Genomic DNA, 25,450 nt, shown 5'->3' with positions numbered 1-25,450 from the left:
TATTTCCCTCAGATTACAAGGACCCCCAAATAATTTGAAAACAAATATAATATTGATAAGCTCCCGTATCTGTTAGGTGAAATACAGCAGCGTGCAATCATGGCAGCAAAATGTGTGACCTGTTGTGATAAGAATAGGGTAACCAGTGAAGAACAAACACCACAGTAAATAAAACCTAGGCCTAGATTTATCAGTTTATTAAATTTCCCTTGCCATTTGTACTTCTACTTTTTGCACAAGCTCACACTCTCCTACACAGACCAGCTGGCTGAGAGGGCCCTAGTGGAGCCACCTGGCTGAGAGGGCCCTAGTGGAGCCACCTGGCTGAGAGGACCCTAGTGGAGCCAACTGGCTGAGAGGGCCCTAGTGGAGCCACCTGGCTGAGAGGGCCCTAGTGGAGCCAGCTGGCTGAGAGGGCCTAGTGGAGCCACCTGGCTGAGAGGACCCTAGTGGAGCCAGCTAGTTTATATTTCATTTACATTGTATTGACCGACGGCCTATACAGGTCAGGACTGATACACTCATTTTTTTTTTTTTTTTTTTTATATAGTTAAATTATTAACATTTCAAATGACTTTCTCTTTTGAAACTTTTGTGTGTTTAAAGTTTACTGTTTGTGATTGTTTATTTCACTTGCTTTGTCAATGTTAACATATGTTTCCCATGTCAATGAAACCCCTTTGAATTGAACTGAGAGAGAGAGAGAGAGAGAGAGAGGGGGAGGGGCAAAAGAGAGGAGAAATGAACATCAACATCACCTTCCATGATGTGATAGAGAAGATAGGCTTAAAGTTGGTGTGGTGCAACAACACACGTGATGTGATGGGGAAGATAGGCTTATAGTTGGTATGATGCAATAACACCCATGTGTACACACATTCCCCTTCCGTGGAAAGGTGAACCTCTCTTTGCAGATGAGTTTATATATAATTTAATACCTTTGCTTTTGTCTGTTTTTGAAATCATTCATTTCATAGGTCAGAGGTCAAGCTGAGCCGTACCAGGAGTGGAAGAGTGGAAAAGGTTACTGGTTGTGATGACATAACTGGTGAGAAGTCAGTTATGAAAAGATATTCAGTTGACTGCGTGTTAGTCTGTCAGCCCTATCTCTTTTGACATCTCCCTCTCTCTACTCCTCTTCTCTCTCACTCTCCATCTCCCCTCCCCTCCTCCTCTGTCCAATAGCCGCAGGAAGTAGTTTGGGGGTGTAGAAATACAGCTAAACCTAGGGTATGGCTAAATGGGGTGTGTTGAAATACAGCTAAACCTAGGGTATGGCTAAATGGGCTGTGCAGAAATCCCCCCACCAGTTGAAGCTCATTTACTGTACTTAAAAACTCGAAAATACTATTTGGAGAACAGCAAAAATGACCCCAGACATGAATTATCACTGCAATATTAGGTTCATAGGTCTGTACAATGTACTACTCAACCTCAACATCCCCATTGACTCATTTAGCATACTTGTGGAACAGTGCATACAGTGCAATGAAATAGATGCATAATACACAATTCAAAGGCTGACTTCAAATACTGACATCATATCGTATCTGAAGATTATGCCTTTGTTAAATGTTTTTCATGACGAAATGGAATGTTGGTTATGTTAGTATCAAAAGACAATGGTTAGTATAATGTAATGTAATGTAAAATAATGTAACATATAATAGACAGGAAGTGTATTGTAAACTGGCCAGAAGAGGGAGCCCATCTTGTTGCATTGGTTATAAATAGGGGTACACGAAGAAGATAGGACAGAGCAGACATTAGAATTGGAGGACACTGCTCTCCGGACCACGCGTGTCTGTAAACTCATGCTGAAGCTTGTGGTCTGAATAAACCTTATGATCAATGTTCAGTATGAGCAGACTCCTTTTGTTGACAGCAATGATGACCACCATTCATCATATACGACAGAATGGCGAGCTTGCCAGGAGGGATGATGCAATCCTTCTTTGCTGCATTTGGAGTCATCAAGCTAACTCAAGCTGACTTTGGTCTGGAGTCATGACCCGACTAGACACAGCTAAGTTGTTGGTTTTGTTACTGCTTATGTACACTGGAGGAGTGTATCCTTACGACCGTGTTTCGGGTGGCGTTATGGCTGTTAACTGGGAGTCTGAACGAAAATATTCTAAATTTGGTTGATGTGTAAACGCTGTTTACAACAATGGATTGTACAAATGGATTGGTAGAGAATAATGTTGGAATACGTATGCATTTTTAGGGCACCGTGAATACGGAAAGACCTCGAAACGGGGCGACTCGTAATAATTATTATTATTATTATTGAGTGGGCTACAAATCCTGTGTGAAGTGTTAGGCTTTGGCAGGTTGGTTCCGGGAACCATGAATTGAATGATTGTATTTATGTTATACTCCTCCTCTGGCCGACGGGAAATTGGTTGGGGGTAACCGCTTGATATGAGATTCATCTTTCAAGGCAGCATAAAGTTAGATGGATATATGGATAATGATTTGGCCACGGTGCGGGATGTTCATTTGTGTTGTAGGCCGCAGTTAGCTGGAGGCTAGGGCTAAGGCTGGATTGTTACGGGTCACGTGGTACATCGTGGCTAAATGCTAATGCTTAAGGCTAAATGCTAATGTTAATGCTTAAGGCTAAAGGCTAATTGTGTTTCGTGTCACAGTGTACCTTAGGCTAAGCTAAATGCTAAGGTTGAAGGCTAATTGTGTTGCGTGCTACATGCTAACGGATATCCTTAGAGATTCCATTGCGATGGATTAAAGTCTCTTAAACTTGTCACTGTCTGTAAGTCAGGTTGTATGTTTTGTGAGCGCTGTTAAATGTTGTTTGACTAGAAGGGGGAAATGGGAAATTACAGCTGGCTGTTATTCTTTCTGTTTGGGGAGAGAGAGTAGAGAATCATTCTGTCACGGGGAAAACGGGTTTTTGAATGGATGGGCGCATGCGTTTAATTTTGCGACACTACACTACAGAAAGGGGAGTTTATGGCACGAGATTAGGGAACGTTTTGTTTTACGGCACTAAACGACAACACGAGGGGATGCTAAAACTCAAGCATGAGGTTAAAATGATATTTGCGCATGCGTGGGATTCTGCAAAACAACACATTGGTTAAACTGCAGGGGGAGACAGAGGAACACAGACGACGGAACAAATACGCATAAAGAGACTTTAACACGAATCTTATAAGTTTAAACGGCGGTGGGTTAAGATGAAACTTGTTTGGGTACCTATTGAATTTATAAATTAAATATATGGTAACGGATTATAATAGAGGGAATTAGATAATTAAATGACGGATTAAAATCAAGGTTTTTGGGCGATCTATAATTAGTCCTGAGTTAAAGTCTTAGAGCGAATGTAGAACGAATGAATATTGAACGGTTGGAAATACTTAGTGATTGCATTAACTACTAAAGTCTTTTTCTGTGTATGTTCTTCTGTCATATGAGAGGAGCAATAGGACTAGACGACAGACGAGAGCAAAGGAGAGAGAGAGAGGACGTGCTGACGTGCACGTCACGTCACGTGGCAGAGGATCAAGTCAAAAAGGTTTTGGTACTGATTATGGTTAGAAAATCTTTCCCTAACAGGATATGTGATGTTATGACCATTTCGCATAAGCTTGGCAAACTGATTCATTAAAAATTGCATTTTGGAGGCTATGTGCATCACTGGGGTTTAATTACAGTTGGGTTGGGAATCAAGGATTGACATTATTCTTTAAATTTAAGATAATTAGGTGCTTATAGTGCAAGGGCCTATAGAGCAAGGGGGTTTATGGGGATTGTAGTATTGAAGGGTTGGAGGCTTTGTTTTTGGGATTGCTTTGAAGTTGACTAATTTACTTGCATTTGATGGGTTGTGGTAATATACTCAACACTAATTGATAAGTTGGTGACATAGGATATAGGAATAAAATTGGGTTTAATTATTCAGGATTTATTTGGAGTTGTTAGGGTTATATTAATAATTTAAGGGGGTAAGCTTTAGGCTATACAGTCTAGAATAACATAGTTCACAATAAAGGAATTTAAAAGGGTTGATATAGGGGAAAATTGACTAAAATAGTAATTATTTAACTAAAGTAGTGTTAAGAGAAACTAATGGCAGAATAGATAGAGAACAAGCAGAAACGACGATGAAGATGAATCCAGAAGACGGAAGAAAATGAGATGTCTGGAACGTGAAGGAGAAGAGGATGATGTTGATGAGAGGTCATGGGTGGAGGTGACTCTGTGATCAGAGGGAAGTGGCAAGAGAGGAAAGAAGAAATGGATACTAGAGATTTGATCTCTGATGAAAGTTGAAGGTACAAGAGCAAAGAAGAAATGGAGAAGTGGAAGAAGTAACACGACTGGATGAAGACCTCAAGAATTGAAGGAGAAGAATAATACAGTGAGGCCAAAGGAAAGGCCACTGGTAAGAAGATGATATTTCAAGAACAGAACATAGAAGATAACCTTTTGAAGAATACTGATAGGTCCACAACGAGAAGAACCGGACGAAGAAAACTCTATCAAATACAACTTATAACTGGTGGTGGAGAAGAAGAAAAGAAGTGTTGGTTATGAAGAATCAGAGTGAACCAAATCAACAATCACTGTTACAGCTTTAACTGAACAATATCAAAGGCAATTGTACCAGCCAAGGGGGGACCAGATGTTCCATATCGACCGCCAGTTTCTGGACAGACACAGAATTGGAGAGGGAGAAGAACAAAGAAGAAGGAGGAATATTTCAACTACACTTTCAGCAACTTTCAGAAGACTGGTATAATTATGGACAGATTGGGTACTTTACCTGTTCATGCAACAAGTTAGGAGGAAGAACAGAGAACCTTTTTAAGGAAGATACAGGGGCAATTCAAGATCACCTGTTAGTGTCTAGAAGAGATGAAGGGGGGTGCATTGCTGAGAGCATCGATTAGAGAAGAAGAGAAAATAGCCAACAATTGAAGTAAAAACAACCGACCATTAGAAGTGATAGTGAATAGGGGAAAACTTATCTGGGTTCAGCCTAAAGAGGTTAAACATCTCACTAATTGATAACGAATTAGGATAGGGATTTGAGGTAGTAAAATAGTTAATTACTCTTAAGATACTAATATTAGAAGAAACTGTTATGGCAGTGTTGGGAAGAGATGCATTGTTTAAATTGAATTGTACAATAAGATGTACACTAGACTGTCTATTAAGACAATCTGTTTGAAAAGTTCAAAGGGGTGATTATTATTCTGGGGTACATTCTTACACTAAGGGATTTGAGGTTAGGCTAAAGGTGTTTAGTCGGTTTTGCCAAGTATGTGTGTAATGAGTCAGAAGCAGGTGGGGAACTTTCCCAATCACATATTCTAAAATTTGGTGGTAAGAGATTTTGTGATTAAATCAAGGAAAACAGTTTTAAATGTTATGAGAGAAAAGATTAGATTAAAATAAGTTAGGAGTAGATTAGGGTTGAAGGAACTCTGAGACAGTAAGCTAAGTTTCAAAGTTAGTAGTAAGACAGAGAGAGAACAGTGAGGAAGGACATTTTAAAGTTTAGTGGGAAGATATGGTAGGAGTTTAAATCGGTTAGGAGCAGATGCATTGAGAAAGTATGTGTTGCTGAATGATTTGAGGGTGATTGAGTATCTATATTTACAGTTTCCAGCAGGGAGATCAAGGTAATTGTGGGTACCTTTTGTTATAATCAGAAGGTTTAAAGTTTAGAGGTAGAACTGAAAGGGGGAAAAAGTGACACTAGGGGTGATGGATGGAAGTACAAGTAAAGAGTTCAGAGCTGGGGGAAAACTAGGAGTAAATAAGGACATTAACACTTCAGTCTATTATAACAACAGTGAGAAGCAATTTAACTCTTTCAACATTGATAGGTATTAAAGTCATAAATATATCGCATTTGATTATAAGGGAACCAATACAGCACCAATTTTAGGGGGAAAAATACTTATTAGGGTTTAGGATGGGGACGTTCCTCCCATATGGAGAGATAATTATGGAGAATAAGTATTGTTATCAGGACCAGGAGTAAAAGGAGGTATAGTTTAGAAGAGGGTTAGGAGTGACTGTTCACTTATGTTGCGTAATATTATAGAGAAAGATTAGGGAGAATATGTGTACTTATTTAGGGCAAGCATTAGAATTTGTTTCGGTTACGAATTATTGGTTAAAGGGCTATGTAATTCATAAAGTAACGCTTATAATGGAAGATTTGAAGTCTGTAGAAGTTTCCACAGTCACAGAGGGAGTTAAGGATAAGTTTATTACAGTAGTCACTCCAACAGTGAATAATACACATAGGATATGGGTAGCTTTTCCACTAGAAGTAATTAGGGTTGATACAGCAGCTAAATCAACTACTTTAAGGGTAACTTTGGAAGGGATTAATTATACGATGTAGGGAGTATGACATCGACAACAACTTTTCTGAAATTAATGACTCAGGAGTTTATGTTACGGATGGAGAGGGCTGTCAATGATAGTACGAATAGGATTAAAATAGGAGAGCAGATATTAATAGAAACAATATAGATTAATCTGAAATGGAGAATAGAGATTCATCATGGAAGCTGCAGGATGGGGTCTTTTGATTTTGATGACAGAGGGGGGGGGGCATCTGATCAGTGCTGCTCGTTCCTCTGTTGTGGAAATTAGAGATAGATTAACTCATTCTGTAGCGTCAGTGAGGAATCTTGAGGGTTGATGTCTGTTGGGGGTGCCAGCCCAAGACGTGTTGGACGGTCGCGCGGCCTCTATCAGGTGTGGGTAAGTCTTCATGACTGTGGTATCGGCAACAGTCATTGACAGATAAAATAATGTAGTTGTCAGAACAGTAGGGTTTAAGTGTTTTTGGGTAAATGGATTACCCTATGGGAATTGTTAGATGGAAAGTAAAGTCAGGTAACAGTGGAAACCTGAAGTATTCAGGTGAACCAGTGAGGATAAAAGTTGTTGTTGTTTTAATAAAACATATGAGGTAAGGGGTATGTTTATGGGAAGATCAGTGTGATGTTATATGATAAATTTGGATAAGTATGACCTTAAGGGTAGTAATGACAAATAATAGGTTACTTTTTATATATCAGGTAGTAAGAAGAGCAGGACTTTGATGGTTAAAAGATTAGCTTTTGACTGACAATGTGACTATGGGAATTTTAGAGATATTTGGTGGGTTTGTGATGATAGAGTATATTCTTACCCTATGGGGGATAGGATGTTGTTACAGGTCAACGTTTAAGCTTCCATATGAGGTTTTTACCATTTAAAAGAGGAGTGGTACCAACACAGAAATCTGAAGCTAGGGTTGAAAATGGGGTGAAAAGAGACATGGCTACATGTCATAGTCTTCAAGCCTATCATTGAAGGGTAAGTCTAAGAGAGAAGGGGGGACTTCATTCATGGTATGGTGTAACATTTGGGAAGATAATATTGATAAATATTAGTTATACTTTGAGTCCAGATAGTTCAGATAATATCACTGGGGTTATAGATGCATTATAAGGGATGTGTTTGGGAGATCTGAGAGGATGCAAGATCAATTAGGCCAGTAGGGGCAGTGATGGGTCAGATTTTAATTTCAGCTTTGATAACACTGTGTGATGTTTGTACTGACTTTTGAGAAAGTTATGAGATTGAGATAGGTTGGAGAAGTGGTGCCTGGAGACAACACTCAGATGCCGGTGTTGACTGTTCCTGATCTGGATAAAGATGGACAAGTGGAACTGATGGATAAATATCATTTTTTTTATGAGTTGATTATTTGTCAAATTTTTTTCAAGAGTAGGGTGATGTTGGTATGATTTATGAATCAAGGGGGGGATAGGTTAATGTGATTCATGCATCATTTATATATCAGTTTTATAGTCTTAGTGGATATTGATGTTTAATTTGAAAGTGTTTTTTGGAAAAGATACTGTTTGGTCGTTTATTTTCTTGTCATTCCAGAAGCATTTGGGAGAACATGTGGAGATTGGAATACTCAAACAAAGACAATTTGAAGGGACAATATGACTGGAGGAGATGAAACAAGGAGGGTGTGGCTGATTCCATCATCAACAAGTCCATTGGAAGAGGACACTACAGGGAGATGAAGTGTAGTGGACTACATTCCAGTGTTGGCAATGAAATATAGACATGTGTAATACATAATTGTGTCATATTTTTAGGTATTAATTTTGGTAGAATGATGTTTGATGTTATTGACTACATATGAGGATCTTAGATGCTTTTGTTTATTTCGATGGGGTTAGGGAAAGGACGTTTAGGCAGGGAGAGATTCCCTTTCAAGTCCTATGGGTTGACCAGCCTGAGAGTGGATGTTTCTGGATAGGATTTTGTTTGCAGGGCTTACATGTGTATTTAATTACATCATAGTTTCAAATGCATTTACATGGTTAATGAGGTTATCTGGAGTACCGACGGTGGTTGCCTGGGGCAGAGGGACCGTGAGAGAATTTTACTGTCTTGATTGATATGGATGGATGGCTGCTGGACAGTTTTTCGCTCTTACACTCCATAGAGATTTCTTCATATGTCATAGTAATGTATTCACACTTCATAAACAGGTATTTCATAGAAAGGTATTTACACTCTAGAGGAGAATGTGTTTGGTTTAATGTTAAAGATACTCAATGAGATAAATGGTTAATCGTCATAATCTTATTCTGTTTGTTTTCGAGACGTTTATTTCGTCTCGAAAGGGGGGAATATCGTATCTGAAGATTATGCCTTTGTTAAATGTTTTTCATGACGAAATGGAATGTTGGTTATGTTAGTATCAAAAGACAATGGTTAGTATAATGTAATGTAATGTAAAATAATGTAACATATAATAGACAGGAAGTGTATTGTAAACTGGCCAGAAGAGGGAGCCCATCTTGTTGCATTGGTTATAAATAGGGGTACACGAAGAAGATAGGACAGAGCAGACATTAGAATTGGAGGACACTGCTCTCCGGACCACGCGTGTCTGTAAACTCATGCTGAAGCTTGTGGTCTGAATAAACCTTATGATCAATGTTCAGTATGAGCAGACTCCTTTTGTTGACAGCAATGATGACCACCATTCATCATATACGACAATCATTTTTTACATTTTTAGTCATTTAGCAGACACTATTATCCAGAGCGACTTACAGGAGGAATTAGGGTTAAGTGCCTTGCTCAAGGGCACATCTACAGATTTTTCATCTAGTCGGCTCTGGGATTAGAACCAGCGACCTTTCGGTTACTGGCACAACGCTCTTACCCATTAAGCTACCTGCCGCCCTCAATGGGAAAGTAACTGGAGCATAAAACAGCTGACTGTGAATGCAAACTATCCCAGATAAATCCTACACATGCATTGAAATAAAAGGCATACATCAAAGGAATTACTTAGGCCTACAATCAACAAGGAAGTATAAAGACAAACAAACTCAACCAAAGAATGAAGAAAATCATGAAATACAAAATGAAAATCTACACATTAAAGGACAAATCCACACAAAGCCACTCATCACTTTCATTTACAGTGTTAAATTACACTAATATGTGAAAACAATTTTTGTAAACAAATGTTTCATTTTGACGTTATAATAAGGTTGGTAGCAACATGGAAACTCTGTTGCAGCTCAAGTAGACTACAAAATCCACAATGCAATGCTCTCTCTATGGGCTGGCTACACACAATAATACAAAGACAATATCAGCATGTGAAGTAGCTAGCTAGCTGTAAAATCGCCTAAACAAACTACACAATCAATTTAGGAGTCTACAATCTCCTGCAGATCGATGTCGCTCACAGAGTGGAGTCTAACATTCACAACAGCAGATATACTTGGAGGAGATGGGAAACGTTGCCCATACTAGGTCAATGGGCAGCGCGGTCCATTCTGGGTGATTCTGGTACAAGGAGAGCTCTCCTTCAAGAAGTGAATGGGAGTCTATTGGGCGCTAGCTCAAACACCTAATATTAGCACGAATTTCGTCAACAAGAAGTGCAACATACATCTTTTTGCGAGATTTGAAATAATGAACTTGCTATCTGTAGTATCGTATAGCTTTGGAATCGTGTTATTGTGTACTTTCGAGGAATAGAGGCACGTTTCTCGACATATAGACTGACTTTGAGAAGGAATTGCCTGACGATTAGCTTAGCAACCGCGTGACGCAGTATGACAACGTCAACGCGATTGGTCGACAGTCTGCTGGGTGGGACAATATACATTCTTCATTGGATTCTATCTCTTTTCTATAATATCTGTGGAACTGCACCATGCAATGCACCCTGGACTAAAGAGGCAGACAAATAGGAAAAATGTGCTAGACCCTCTGTTAAATTACAAATTTCAATCGGTAGGAATATCGCAGAAATATGATCAATGGCTCATTCGAGAGAAGACATCCTCAAGCGTTATGACATCGGCCAGTATTGAAATCTGACATGCATAATAAACGTTTTTGCGATCTAAAAGTCGTATTCCTATTAACTTCCTATTAACTTCCAGATTAATTTCCAGATCCCTCCCCTCCTATTTATCTCTTTCTCTCTCTCTCTCTCTCTCTCTCTCTCTATCTCTCTCTCTCTCTCTCTCTCTCTCTCTCTCTCTCTCTCTCTCTCTCTCTCTCTCTCTCTCTCTCTCTCTTCCTGACATATAGCATCAGGCATGTTGATCTTGACTCAGGTCACAGACCTCTATCATTGGACCAGACCTGAGTCTGTGACCTGATCACTCACACAACAGAGGACAGAACAGAAAAAGGTCTGATAAACTACAGTTCCTCACAATAAAATGACAGCTCTTAAGATTGTTTAAAAAGAAAGAGCAGCTCTATACGACATTCAAACTAATTGTTTTGAGCTGATAGTAACTCCAGGTCCAATTCATTAAGACAGGCCTTTGAAGGCATTAAAAAAGTCCCTAGTTGTGGATCTCATCAAGGAGTTAGTCCAAAGTTTCTCAGTGTGGCTTTGTGTAAAGACATTGACCTGAGTGTGTGTGTGTGTGGGGTGTGTTTTGTGGCATCTAGCATTTACTTTTTACTGTCTGCTTCCAGTTGTACGTTCATTTACTAGCCCTGCACATTATAATATATCTTACAATATCAAATCATATCTCAGTAACTGTCACAAGTGTATTTCAGTATAACAGCATCCTACCTGTGCTCCAGAACAGGATCATCAATATCACTGCAGGTATCATATCTGTCTCTAACTGGGTCTCCACTGAGCTATACAAGTCTACTGTCATGAAGAGTGGACTGAAGAGTGGAAAAATACTGCTAGGTTATATGACTTCTATTTCATTAGTTCATTAGGTTTTTGATGTGAGATAAACTTCTTAGCAAGTTATCTTGAATCAGTGGTTGAACCCAGCTAAATGCAGCAAACTGATCTGTTTTGAAAAACCCCACAGGAAACTGCTGACAGAGCAGCAAAGTTTCACATATTGTGTCCTATAATATCACCTCTAACTTTCTACTGCTTGAGTTCACCTCTTATAGAACATTGGTTAATGTTCCAGCACCTAAATATAAACAGTACCAGCACCCAAAATGAGTACTGATGATGTCTCATGTTAGAGCAGGAGAGGGGGGAATGTGGTGTAGAAGCTAGAGGTCTGTTACCCAAGTCAACTCAACAGGCCTGATGCTATATGTCAGGGTCAGGCTGGGCTGGGCCAAGAGTGGAAAAGGTTGCTGGTTATGATGACATCACTGGTGAGAAGTCAGTGATAATAATATATTATCTCTCTCTCCCATCTCTCGCTCCCCTCCCTCTCTCCTCCCCTTTCCCTCCCTCTCTCTATGTCTCCCCCATTACTCTCTTCCTCCTCCCTCCCTCCCTCCCTGTCTCTCTCCCTCCCCTCCTCAGATATATATTATATATTGTAAGGGAGAAGAAGAGGGGGTGAGGGGGGTGAGGAGGAGAGGAGAGTGGGGAGAGGAGGAGAGAGGGAGAGGAGGGGAGAGGAAGAGGAGGAGAGAAGGAGAGGAGGTTGAGAGAGGGAGAGGAGGAGAAGGGGAGAGGAGCAGAGAGAAAGAAGAGCAGAGAGGGAGAAGGGGAGAGGGGGAGAGGAGGATAGGAGAGGGGGAGAGAGGGAGAAGATAAGAGTGTGGAGAGGGGGAGAGAGGGAGAAGATGAGAGGGTGGAGAGGGGAGAGAGGGAGAAGAGGAGTGGGGGAGAGGAGGAGAGAGGGAGAGGAGGAGAGGGGGAGAGGAGGAGAGATGGAGAGGAGGTGAGGGGGAGAGGGTGGAGGGGGGAGAGGAGAGGAAAGGGGGAGAAGGGGGGAGAGAGGCAGAGAGGGAGAAGAGGAGAGGGGAGGGAGGAAGAAGAGGAGTGGGGGGAGAGGGCGAGAGAGGAAGAGGAGGAGAGGGGGAGAGGAGGAGAGAGGGAGAGGAGGAGAGGGGGAGAGGAGGAGAGATGGAGAGGAGGTGAGGGGGAGAGGGTGGAGAGAGCCAGAGAGGGTACCGTTCGTCTCCCACCGTTCCACCCATGGGACTATACCTTCTGTTATCAAGAGGGAGTTTCCACCATAGTTCTTATACCAATCATTTCAGTTTAGGGAAGTGAACAAGTGCACACTTTAGGAGAAAGGAGACACAATTGGGACAATGCTTCCTTCTAGATTGCAGTCATGCGTCTGTGACACCAGATTATCACCTAGTGGCCATAAAAGGAACTGTCCTATCAGTATGTTGATACTGCTGTCTCAAAACAACACATGACCTGCATACATGATATGATTCATGTGTGAGTACTAAAAGCATATGAATATAGTATATAATATTCTAGTATATTTATTATATATGTGGGTCTGATAAGTAAACACTCTTAATGTTTGCTGTTTTATCACTAAGAACATTGGGCACTATGTAACCAAACTCATGTGGAACCTCATGATATGAGAGACAAGAAGTGTTTAAAAAGGTGAGTCCTGAACCCTGTAGACTACTACACTACTTCTGAAGAAGACCAGACTCCTTTCAGAATGAAGACTGCTATAGTTCTGACGGTGTTGCTGTTGGGTCATGGCTAGAAAGGATCCAGTTTTTGTCAGATTAACGTCAGATTTGACTTTTCGTAGCAGGTTAGGAGAATTTGTGCAGCAGTTTAGGAGAATTAACGTAGCAGGTTAGGAGAATTAGGTTAAAATTAGGAAAAGGGTTAGGATTAGCTAAAATGCCTCAACAAAAAATATACTTTTGACATACATTTGACAAAATCTGGATCCCTAATTGCCATGTGGTCCTCTGTAGCTCAATTGGTAGAGAGCATGGCGCTTTTAATGCCAGGGTAGTGAGTGTTTTGAGTTTTGAGTATCTGAGATGTAGTTTCATCATACGTGTGTTAACATTTGGGGAAAACTGTAATAGTTAACCACTTTACCGTTTGGTAAAGCTATATATTTTAAACTGGTTTGTCGACTGTATATGGATTTAGAGAACTACAGAAATTAAATCTGTTTGTAAAGTATAAACATTTAAATTACATGTATGATACATGATGAACATACATAATGACTACTCATTATTACTAATTGATTTCACATAGTGGGAACCACAATTAGTCACCATATAAAAGGGTGTGTGAACACTTCCAATGTCTTTCAATATGGAGCAGGATAGACAGCAAGGGAGAGGAAGACACCAAAGAGCTGGTGGACAAGAGCCCCATCAGAGAGGAGGACAAGGGGCCCGTCAGAGAGGTGGACATGGGCCCCGTCAGAGAGGAGGACATGGGCCCCGTCAGAGAGGAGGACATGGGCCCCATCATAGAGGAGGACATGGGCCCCATCAGAGAGGAGGACATGGGCCCCATCAGAGAGGTGGACAAGGGGCCCCGTCAGAGAGGAGGACAAGGGGCCTGTCAGAGAGGAGGACATGTGCCCCGTCAGAGAGGAGGACATGTGCCCCGTCAGAGAGGAGGACATGGGCCCCGTCAGAGAGGAGGACATGGGCCCCATCAGAGAGGAGGACATGGGGCCCGTCAGAGAGGAGGTCATGGGCCCCGTCAGAGAGGAGGACATGGGCCCCGTCAGAGAGGAGGACAAGGGGCCCGTTAGAGAGTTGGGCATGGGCCCCATCAGAGAGGAGGACAAGGGGCCCGTCATGGAGGAGGACATGGGCCCCGTAAGAGAGGAGGACATGGGTCCCGTCAGAGAGGTGGACATGAGCCCCATCAGAGAGGAGGACAAGGGGCCCGTCAGAGAGGAGGACAAGGGTCTCCGTCAGAGAGGAGGACATGGGGCCCGTCAGAGAGGAAGACAAGGGGCCCGTCAGAGAGGAGGACAAGGGGCCCGTCAGAGAGGAGGACATGGGGCCCGTCAGAGAGGTGGACATGGGCCCCATCAGAGAGGAGGACAAGGGGCCCGTCAGAGAGGAGGACATGGGACCCGTCAGAGAGGTGGACATGGGCCCCGTCGAGAGGTGGACAATGGGCCCCGTCAGAGAGGAAGACAAGGGGCTCGTCAGAGAGGTGGGCATGTGCTCCGTCAGAGAGGAGGACATGGGCCCCATCAGAGAGGAGGACAAGGAGCCCACAAGAGAGGTGGGCATGTGCCCCATCAGAGAGGAGGACATGGGCCCCGTCAGAGAGGTGGACATGGGCCCCGTCAGAGAGGAGGACATGGGCCCCGTCAGAGAGGAGGACAAGGGGCCCGTCAGAGAGGAGGACATGGGCCCCATCAGAGAGGAGGACATGGGTCCCGTCAGAGAGGTGGACATGGGCCCCGTCAGAGAGGAGGACAAGGGGCCCGTCAGAGAGGAGGACAAGGGCCCAATATGAGAGAAGGACAAAGGGCCCGTCAGAGAGGTGGACATGGGCCCCGTCAGAGAGTGTCTGGGTAATGGTGTAACTGGCCTAGATTCTCCCAGAGTGTCTGGGTCATGGTGTAACTGGATGAGATTCTCCCAGAGTGTCTGGGTCATGGTGTAACTGGCTGAGATTCTCCCAGAGTGTCTGGGTCATGGTGTAACTGGCTGAGATTCTCCCAGAGTGTCTGGGTCATGGTGTAACTGGCTGAGATTCTCCCAGAGTGTCTGGGTAATGGTGTAACTGGCTGAGATTCTCCCAGAGTGTCTGGGTAATGGTGTAACTGGCTGAGATTCTCCCAGAGTGTCTGGGTAATGGTGTAACTGGCTGAGATTCTCCCAGAGTGTCTGGGTCATGGTGTAACTGGCTGAGATTCTCCCTGAGTGTGTGGGTAATGGTGTAACTGGCTGAGTTTCTCCCAGAGAGAAATATTTCAATGTTCATCTTTCATACTCCACCAATCTGCAGTGAAGAAAGTACAGGTAAAGTTTCCCCGAGGTACAGATCTAGGATCAGCTTCTCCTCCCCCAATCCTAACCTTATCCATTAGTGGGGGAAATGCAAAACTAACCCAAGATCAGCGTGTAGGGAAAACTTCACCCTATATTCAGTGGTACCCTGTTCCCTATATAGAGCACTCACTACTATTGACCAGGGCCCACGGGGCTATACACTATACAGCTAAATGCTAATAGGACACTATACAGCTAAATGCTAATAGGACACTATACAGCTAAATGCTAATAGGACACTATACAGCTAAATGCTAATAGGACACTATACAGCTAAATGCTAATAGGACACTATACAGCTAAATGCTAATAGGACACTATACAGCTAAATGCTAATAGGACACTATACAGCTAAATGCTAATAGGACACTATACAGCTAAATGCTAATAGGACACTATACAGCTAAATGGAGGAACTAACGACATTGGTATAATTGAACATTTATGTCCCACAACATCTAATCTGTCTTTGTTTTAAGAATTTTTTAACAAAACTTGCTTTTGAAACGACAATCAAAAGGTGTGTGTGTGTGTGTGTGTGTGTGTGTGTGTGTGTGTGTGTGTGTGTGTGTGTGTGTGTGTGTGTGTGTGTGTGTGTGTGTGTGTGTGTGTGTGTGTGTGTGTGTGTGTGTGTGTGTTAATGCTGAGAGATTAGTGCTTTTTTAGGTCTGTTCGGTTTCGGTTCGATTACAGAAAAAAAATTACGGTTTTCGATTTTCGATAATTTAAATTATCAAATAATTGCATTACAATGGTTTTAGAGCTTTTTAAGGGACATTTCAAAGCAAAAAACAGTGAACATTAAATTGCCAAAACAAAACAAAAAAAAATAGGAAATGACTACGATATAATCAAATAATTCAATTGTGTACAGTGTCTTGCGAAACTATGGCCAACATAGAAACACAAAACTAGAACCTAACACCCTGGCTCAACATACGAGAGTCCCCAGAGCCAGGGCGTGACAGTTGCCTTACAACCTGGAATTAAAATTGATTTTTTCGGGGTTTGTAACATTTCATTTCCCCAACATGCCTACCACTTTGAAGATGTAAAAACATTTTTTATTGTGAAACAAACAAGACATTTGCCCATTCTTCAAGGCAAAACTGCTCCAGCTCCTTCAAGTTGGATGGGTTCCGCTGGTGTACAGCAAACTTTAAGTCATACCACAGATTCTCAATTGGATTGAGGTCTGGGCTTTGACTAGGCCATTCCAAGACATTTAAATGTTTCTCCTTAAACCACTTCAGTGTTGCTTTAGCAGTATGCTTAGGGTCATTGTCCAGCTGGAAGGTGAACCTCCATCCCAGTCTCAAATCTCTGGAAGACTGAAACAGGTTTCCCTCAAGAATTTCCCTGTATTTAGCGCCATCCATCACTCCTTCAATTGTGACCAGTTTCCCAGTCCCTGCCGATGAAAAACATCCCCACAGCATGATAATGCCACCACCATGCTTCAATGTGGTGATGGTGTTCTTGGGGTGATGAGAGGTGTTGCGTTTGCGCCAGACATAGCATTTTCCTTGATGGCCAAAAAGTTCAATTTTAGTCTCATCTTAACAGAGTACCTTCTTCCATATGTTTGGGGAGTCTCCCACATGCCTTTGGCAAAAACAAAACGTGGTTGCTTATTTTTTTCATTAAGCAATGGCTTTTTCTGGCCACTCTTCCATAAAGCCCAGCTCTGTGGAGTGTATGGCTTAAAGTGGTCCAATGGACAGAGACTCCAATCTCCGCTGTGGAGCTTTGCAGCTCCTTCAGGGTTATCTTTGGTATCTTTGTTGCCTCTCTGATTAATGCCCTCCTTGCCTGGTCTGTGAGTTTTGGTGGGCGGCCCTCTACTGGCAAGTTTGTTGTGGTGCCATATTTGTTCCATTTTTTAATAATGGATTTAATGGTGCTCCGTGGGATGTTCAAAGTTTCTGATATTGTTTTATAACCCAACCAACCCTGGTCTGTACTACAACTTTGTCCCTGACCTGTTTGGAGAGCTCCTTGGTCTTCATGGTGCCGCTTACTTGGGGGTGCCGCTTACTTGGGGGTGCCCCTTGCTTAGTGGTGTTGCAGACTCTGGGGCCTTTCAGAACAGGTGTATATACACTGAGATCATGTGACAGATCATGTGACAGATTGCACACAGGTGGAATTTATTTAACTAATTATATGACTTCTGAAGGTAATTGGTTGCACCAGGTCTTTGTAGGGGATCATAGCAAAGGGGGTGAATACATATGAATGCACCCCTTTTCTGTTATTTATTTGTTCGAATCTTTTAAAATAAGTTATTTTTTTCATTTCACTTCACCAATTTGGACTACTTTGTGTATGTCCATTACATGTAATCCAAATAAAGGTCCTTTAAATTACAGGTTGTAATGCAACAACATGGGAAAAACACCAAGGGGGATGAATACTTTTGCAAGGCACTGTATGTGTTCCCCATACTGTACTGTCTTTAGTCATCCTATTTAGCTAGCCTGTCTAAGTATACTGCACAACCGTCTGAACAAATCGTTTAACTAGTTCTTCAGAGTAGATGAGGTCCACTTTCACCAACTGTCTCTGTCCCTCTCGTAGTTGTGTTGTGTACATTCCTCTGTCATGTGGTCTGTGTGTATCTAACCTAACGTAGCAGGTGTAAAAGTGTATCCACCCGTCCAGAGATCTGTATATAGTGACAAGATGCTCATGTCTATGCCCCTAACAATGGGAGTCGTTGTCCTGTGTGAGCGATATTCAGACCACCTCCAGTTGCATTAAAAAGCTGTTATTGTGATATGAAGATGCAGAATTCTGCCTCTGACATTCTTCTGCTGCTCTGTCTGTCTACCTGTCTGCCTGTCTATCTGTCTGTCTGTCTGTCTGTCTGTCTGTCTGTCTGTCGGAGAGGTCACTAAGGGTCAAGGTGCTGAACCTCTGGGCTGAGCTGATGTCTGGTGTCACTGATGGAATCACTAATGATCAATAACCCCTTGACCACTGTGAAATAAAAAACTGGAGGGGAAATCACACAAGACTGACAGCCTGTGAGTTTATTAAAAGCATTCAGTGATTACATGGCAGTTTAGAGAGCAACAGGTCTTTATCTGGAAAGGGTAAATAACATAACAACAAAACATTATCTGAACTCACATCAACTATCCACTGAGTGTACAAAACATTAGAAACATCTTCCTAATATTGCGTTGCACCCCAACCTTTTGCCCTCAGAACAGCCTCAATTTGTCGGGGCACGGACTCTACAAGGTGTCAAAAACATTCAACAGGGAAGCTGGCCCATGTTGACTCCAATGCTTCCCACAGTTATGTCAAGTTGGCTGGATGTCCTTTGGGTGGAGGACATTCTTGATACACACGGCAATCTGTTGAGCGTAAAATACCCAGCAGCGTTGCAGTTCTTGACACACTCAAACCGGTTTGCCTGGCCCCAACTTCCATATCCTGTTCAAAGACACTTAAATCTGCTGTCTTGCCGATTCACCCTCTGAATGGAACATATACACAATCCATGTGTCAATTATCTCAAGCCTTAAAAATCATTTTTTTAAACCTGTCTCCTCCCCTTCAGCTACACTGATTAAAGTGGATTTAACAAGTGACATCAATAACGCTTCATAGCTTTCACCCAGATTCAACTGGTCAGTCTATGTCTGGGAAAGAGCAGGTGTTCTTAATGTTTTGTATACTCAGTGTAGAATTAGCACTTGTCAACAATAACTTTAATGTCATTGATATAATACAATACAATATTCATTGACGTTACTTATTGATTGATTGATTGATTTGTACAACACCATCTATTGTATATCAGACCTGCACTAAGTACTATACTTTCTCTGTAACCCACAGATCATAAGAGAATAACATCATTATCTCTATATACTACTAACAACATAACAATAATCTACATCCTAATCAATACCATAACATTTATAATCAATAACATCATTATCTATATACTACTAACATCATAACAATAATCTACATCCTAATCAATATCATAACATTTATAATCAATAACATCATTATCTATATACTACTAACATCATAACAATAATCTACATCCTAATCAATATCATAACATTTATAATCAATAACATCATGAGAGGTAAACACAACAATCCCCAACAACAAACCAAAATGACTTGAGAAAAAGTTGATCCCTTGATTTAAGTATGAACAGATGATTATAATAATACATGGACTAATAATGGAAACACTTCAAGATAAAGAATCTAAGAGAAACACTAAATAAGATAAAGACATAAAGACAAAAGCTAAAAGCAGCAATACATTCTGGAACACAAAACAGACGTAATTGAGCTACTCTCTAAAAATAATTAAAACCCCATGTTACCAAAACCCCATGTTACCCAAAACCCCATGTTACCCCATTCCCCATTTTACCAATACCCCATGTTACCATAACCCCATGTTACCCAAACCCCATGTTACCCAAAACCCCATGTTACCCAAAACCCCATGTTACCCAAAACCCCATGTTACCCAAAACCCAATGTTACCCAAAACCCAATGTTACCATAACCCCACGTAACCAAAACCCCATGTTACCCAAAACCCCATGTTACCCAAAACCCCATGTTACCCAAAACCCCAAGTTACCCAAAACCCAATGTTACCATAACCCCACGTAACCAAAACCCCATGTTACCCAAAACCCCATGTTACCCAAAACCCAATGTTACCATAACCCCACGTAACCAAAACCCCATGTTACCCAAAACCCAATGTTACCCAAAACCCAATGTTACCATAACCCCACGTAACCAAAACCCCATGTTACCCAAAACCCCATGTTACCCAAAACCCCATGTTACCAAAACCCCCATGTTACCCAAAACCCCATGTTACCCAAACCCCATGTTACCAAAACCCCATGTTACCCAAACCCCATGTTACCCAAAACCCCATGTTACCCAAACCCCATGTTACCCAAAACCCCATGTTACCAAAACCCCCATGTTACCCAAAACCCCATGTTACCAAAACCCCATGTTACCCAAAACCCCAAGTTACCCAAAACCCCAAGTTACCAAAACCCTGTATTACCAAAACCCCATGTTACCCAAAACACCATGTTCCCATGGTAGCAAAAAACTAACTAAAACGAATAATGGTGGTTGCAGTCACTTCTTTTAGATTTCTTCAAAGGTTCTAGAAAGATAAACTAATTCTGAACATGTTATTAAAATTAGAACCACTTAAGGTTTGTCACCACATTATAAACACCAGTCCACTGCTGACCATAGATTTAAAACACAAAACTGACCTAAGATCAGCATGTAGGGTCAGCATCATTCTACTCCTACTCTGTCCCCTGGGCTGCTCTCTCCTCTCCCGGTCCAGCTTCAGCTCTGGAGCTCAGAGAGACCATCTCCATGGCATTGGCATCAACATAAAGATCCATGCTGCTCACCCTGTTCACTCTCTTCTGCCTCCTGGTGGTCTAGGGAGACACAGCACCAAGAGTGAGTGAGTGAGTCAGTCATGGACTAATAATGGAAACACTTCAAGATAAAGAATCTAAGAGAAACACTAAATAAGATAAAGACATAAAGACAAAAGCTAAAAGCAGCAATACATTCTGGAACACAAAACAGACGTAATTGAGCTACTCTCTTAAAATAATTAAAACCCCATGTTACCCAAAACCCCATGTTACCAAAACCCCATGTTACCCAAAACCCCATGTTACCAAAACCCCATGTTACCAAAACCCCATGTTACCATGGTTGCAAAAAAACAAACTAAAAGGAATCATGGTGGTTGCAGTCACTCTTTTTAGATGTCTTCCAAGGTTTTAGAAAGATAAACTAATTCTGAACTTTTCAGCTATTATTAAAATCCCTGTCTCTCGTTCTCTCTGTGTGTATGTGTGTGTCTGTCTCTCGTTCTCTGTGTGTGTGTGTGTCTGTCTCTCGTTCTCTGTGTGTGCTCACGCGTCTCTCGTTCTTTGTACAGAAGAACAAACCCAAGATAGTGCAACACAAGTCAAAGATACACATCAGGTTAATCACACACCTTAAACACAGATATAGACCAATGTAGAATCTGAACCCTGCTCATAGACACAAACATTTAAATGACTTGTAACGTCTGAGTAAATGTCTTTACCTTGTAGTACAGGTAGAAGGTGGTGATGGCTGTCAGTAGGATCAGCAGCACTACAATGTGTCTGATGATGAAGGCTGGCAGAGGAGAGGCTGCAAACAGAAACACCTTTGATGAGGGGACTGATCATCATCACATAGATCTGTGGGAAATCTGTCAATGACAAAGTTGGAAGTCTGGTTCATGTTCAGTTACCTGTGACGGTGAGGTTGAGGAGCTCACTCTCAGAGGAGAAGTTATGAGAGAAAACATAATTGTCATAAACACAGCTGTAGTTCCCTTGGTGGGAGCCATCTGCAGCAGGGAAGAGGAAGGCAGCAGAGTGATTGACAGCTGGCTGGGTCTGGGTTCTGTTGGAGCCGGTGAACGTGAGGAGGAAGGAGCCTCCTGGGTACTGTGGCTGAGTAGAGCAGGTGATTGTGAAGTTGTAGCCCCTAAACACTTCGGGCCCCTGGTGGCCCCTGGAGACCCCTCCCATTGAGTCAGTCAGGAAGATATCAGGCTGGACCAGGAGATCTGTAACAATAAAAGAGAACAAGAAAAACCTCTTCAACTAGTTTCCTATAGATATGACAATAACATCAGCATGTAACAGTGCTAGCCACCCTCCCTCACAGGGCAACATGAGTAGTGGGCCTACAGTCACTGAGACAACATATGTTGATATCAGGCTGAAGCAGGACATCTGGAACAAGAGGAGAGAAAAAGAAAACGTAGCTCCTCAACTACTTTCCTCATTTAGATATGACAATAACATGACATGTGACAGTGGTAGTGAGTAGAGACGTTCACTGAGATAACACTCAAATACAAAAGCATTCTGCGATATTTAAGTTGTATTTGATTCCTACTTGACTGAGTGATTTATTTTGCAGACTTACAAGCAAACAGTCATCATTAGAGGGGCAGAGGAAGTTGAATGAATAATGGGAATCAGTGGAATATAATGATCATATATTGATATTTCCTGAGCAGATCACTTATGTGGCCTACCACTTCGTGGCTGAGCCAATGTTGCTCCTAGACGCCACGTTGAAAGTCACTGAGCTCTTCAGTAAGGCCACACAAGCTACTACCAATGGTGGTCTGTGGATTGTATGGCTTTGTGTGATCGATCCTATACACCTGTCAGCAACAGGTATGGCTGAAATAGCTGAATCCACTACATTTACATTTTAGTCATTTAGCAGACGCTCTTCTCCAGAGTGACTTACAGTTAGTGAGTGCATACATTATTTTTTCATCCCTGCCGGCCATTCCCTCCCCTACCCTGGACGACGCTGGATCAATTGTGCACCGCCCCATGGGTCTCCCGGTTGGAGCCGGCTACGACAGAGCCTGGATTCGAACCAGGATCTCTAGTGGCACAGCTAACACTGCGATGCAGTGCCTTAGACCACTGCATTTTTGGCCATAAAGTGTAGCTTGTTATTACCTGAGCAGATCACTGTGAATCCAAGAAGGATATAATAAGTTGAATACGATGTCCTACACTCCCTCAGTGAAGGCTCAGACCCAGAACATTCAACTCTAAACCCTCTAGTGGTGTTTCCAGGTAGAACTGAAACAGTGGAGCCACAACCCAGCTGTCTACACACTACTGCAGCTACAGCCTCCTTGTTCCTGTCTTCAGCTCCCACAGTCCTCCACTCTCCCTGGTCGTACCACTCCACTCCACCAGCACAGCGACTGCCTCCTCCCACCAGCCTCACATCATCAGGCTCTGACAAAAGAAGAGAGAGAGACAGTAATCTTACTATTTTCTCACTAAAACACACCTATATTGCCTCTCATATTCTTCACTCCAGGTGAGAAACAATGTTGATTGAGTGACAAACTGTTTCTTACCTGAGCAGGTGAGTCCAACAGCATTACCAGGTAGGCAGGTGTTGTTTTTTCTGTCTGAGGTGTCACAGTCCAGGAGAAGGGACTCATTGCCTTTACACTGGAACTCTTTATCCCAGGTCTGACCCTCACCTTCTCCATAGAGCCCCCCCTGTAGAGCTGCAGGAGCCCCACAGCCAAGCTCCCCACAGACTACCTCTGCATCCTGCTGGTCAAAGTCAGCTTCACACACTGAGGCCCATGACTGACTGGACTTCACCTCCAGTCTCCCAGAGCAGACACCATCTCCATCCACAAGCTGCACAGACTCTGGAGAAAAAGAGTTGGTTGAACATTCAATCCGTTTTGTTGATGACACTGTCAAGGACTAAACACAAATATGTTGGATAAAAGATTGTAGGTTGCTATGTTTGATACTGTAAGAGGTAGAAATGGGTTCTTAGTCACTCAGGACAGGGTTGGGAATAATGCAGGCAGGAGACAGGAATAAGTTCACTTCACTTTATAGAAAATAAACAGCTGGACATCCATCAGGCAGCTTCACTTCAGTAACATCTGAACTACAATGATCTGCCCATGCACATCTCCCATAAACCAATATGACAAACACAAATATAATGTTTAAATACGTCTAACATCTCTCCCTCTCTTTAAATGAAATGGAAAACACATAAAACATGATATATGCAAATATTGTATAATTTACAAATTAAATATCTAAATATTACCAGTGTCTTACCTGAACAGATCACATGACGATAATATCTACCATTACAGAAACCAGGTCCTCCTCCATCGATGTCACACTCTCTAATAGTAGACTCATTTCCACTACAACCCATTAGTGTGACTCCTCCTCTTCTTCCCTCTTCAACCAGAGGTCCTCTAGATTCAGCTACAGCATTCCCACAGCCCAGCTCTCTACAGAAAACCTTAACCTCTATCATGCTCCACCACCCAGTACATAGACCTGACCACTCTCCTCTGAAGAAGACTTCCACTGTCCCAGAACAGGAAGTGGTCCCATTCACCAGTCTGACTGAGATTTCAACTGTAAACAGCAGAGAGGAAAACACAGTGGTGAGGACAGATTATGACAGGGCTTCTGTTATTCTAACAGCAGTAATGCTTTGTGGTTGACAAGTATTAGTAGTGCCATAAAACAGTACTTGTTATTGGGTTTTAGAATGGTGTGTATGGACACATGAATTTCTCCATGTGGGATAATAAAGTTGACTAATATTGAACTGCTATAATCACTGTAGATTTATACTCTACCTACCTGGTGGACTGATGCTTTGAGCCTTGATATCTAGAGAGAGAGAGAGAGAGAGAGAGAGAGAGGCAGAGGTTAAATGAACATCAACATGACCTTTCATGATGTGATGGGGAAGATAGGCTTATCGATGGTATGATGCAACAACACACGTGTGTACACACACTATAGATACAAAAGTATGTGGACACCCCTTCAAATTAGTGGATTCTATTTCAGCCACACCCCTTCCTGACAGGTGTATAAAATCGAGCACACAGCCATGCAATCTCCATAGACAAACATTGGCAGTAGAATGGCCCATACTGAAGACCTCATTGACTTTCAACGTGGCACCGTCACAGGATGCCACCTTTCCAACAAGTAATTTAGTAAAATGTCTGCCCTGCTGGAGCTGCCTCGGTCAACTGTAAGTTCTGTTATTGTGAAAGGAAACGTCTAGGAGCAACAGCGGCTCAGCGTGAAGTTGTAGGCCACACAAGCTCACAGAACGGGACCGCCGAGTGCTGAAGAGGGTAGCATGTAAAAAACGTCTGTCCTCGGTTGCAACACTCACTACGAGTTCCAAACTGCCTCTGGAAGCAACGTCAGCACAAGAACTGTTAGTTGGGAGCTTCATGAAATGGGTTTCCATGGTTGAGCAACCGAACAAAAGCCTAAGATCACCATGAGCAATGCCAAGCATCGGCTGGAGTGGTGTAAAGCCCGCCTCCATTGGACTCTGGAGCATTGAAAACGCATTCTCTGGAGTGATGAATCACGCTTCACCATCTGGCAGTCCAAAGGAAAAAATCCACGCAGCAATGTATATTTAACATTACCTCACTAATGCTCTTGTGGCTGAATGGAAGCAGGTCCCCGCAGCAATGTTCCAACATCTAGTGGAAAGCCTTCTCTGAA

General features: G+C 42.3%; 1 protein-coding gene across 1 annotated transcript; it reads right to left on the bottom strand.

The window, feature by feature from the left end:
- Positions 1–21,432: 21,432 nt before the first annotated feature.
- LOC311116661 (uncharacterized protein) lies at positions 21,433–22,912 on the bottom strand (the record flags this gene model as incomplete). The annotated part of the gene is made up of 3 exons (XM_084191718.1): positions 22,865–22,912; positions 21,625–21,945; positions 21,433–21,521 (listed from the first exon to the last, which is right to left on the bottom strand). Coding segments are annotated over exons 2-3 (372 nt in total), but the record flags the coding sequence as incomplete, so codon positions are not given.
- Positions 22,913–25,450: the final 2,538 nt, after the last annotated feature.

This window comes from Coregonus lavaretus, assembly GCF_964263955.1.
Source record: "Coregonus lavaretus genome assembly, contig: HAP1_SCAFFOLD_3634, whole genome shotgun sequence".
NCBI classification, from domain to species: Eukaryota; Metazoa; Chordata; class Actinopteri; order Salmoniformes; family Salmonidae; genus Coregonus; species Coregonus lavaretus.
The sequence above is the reverse complement of the archived record's forward strand: the minus strand, read 5'-3'. Positions and strand labels throughout refer to the sequence as shown.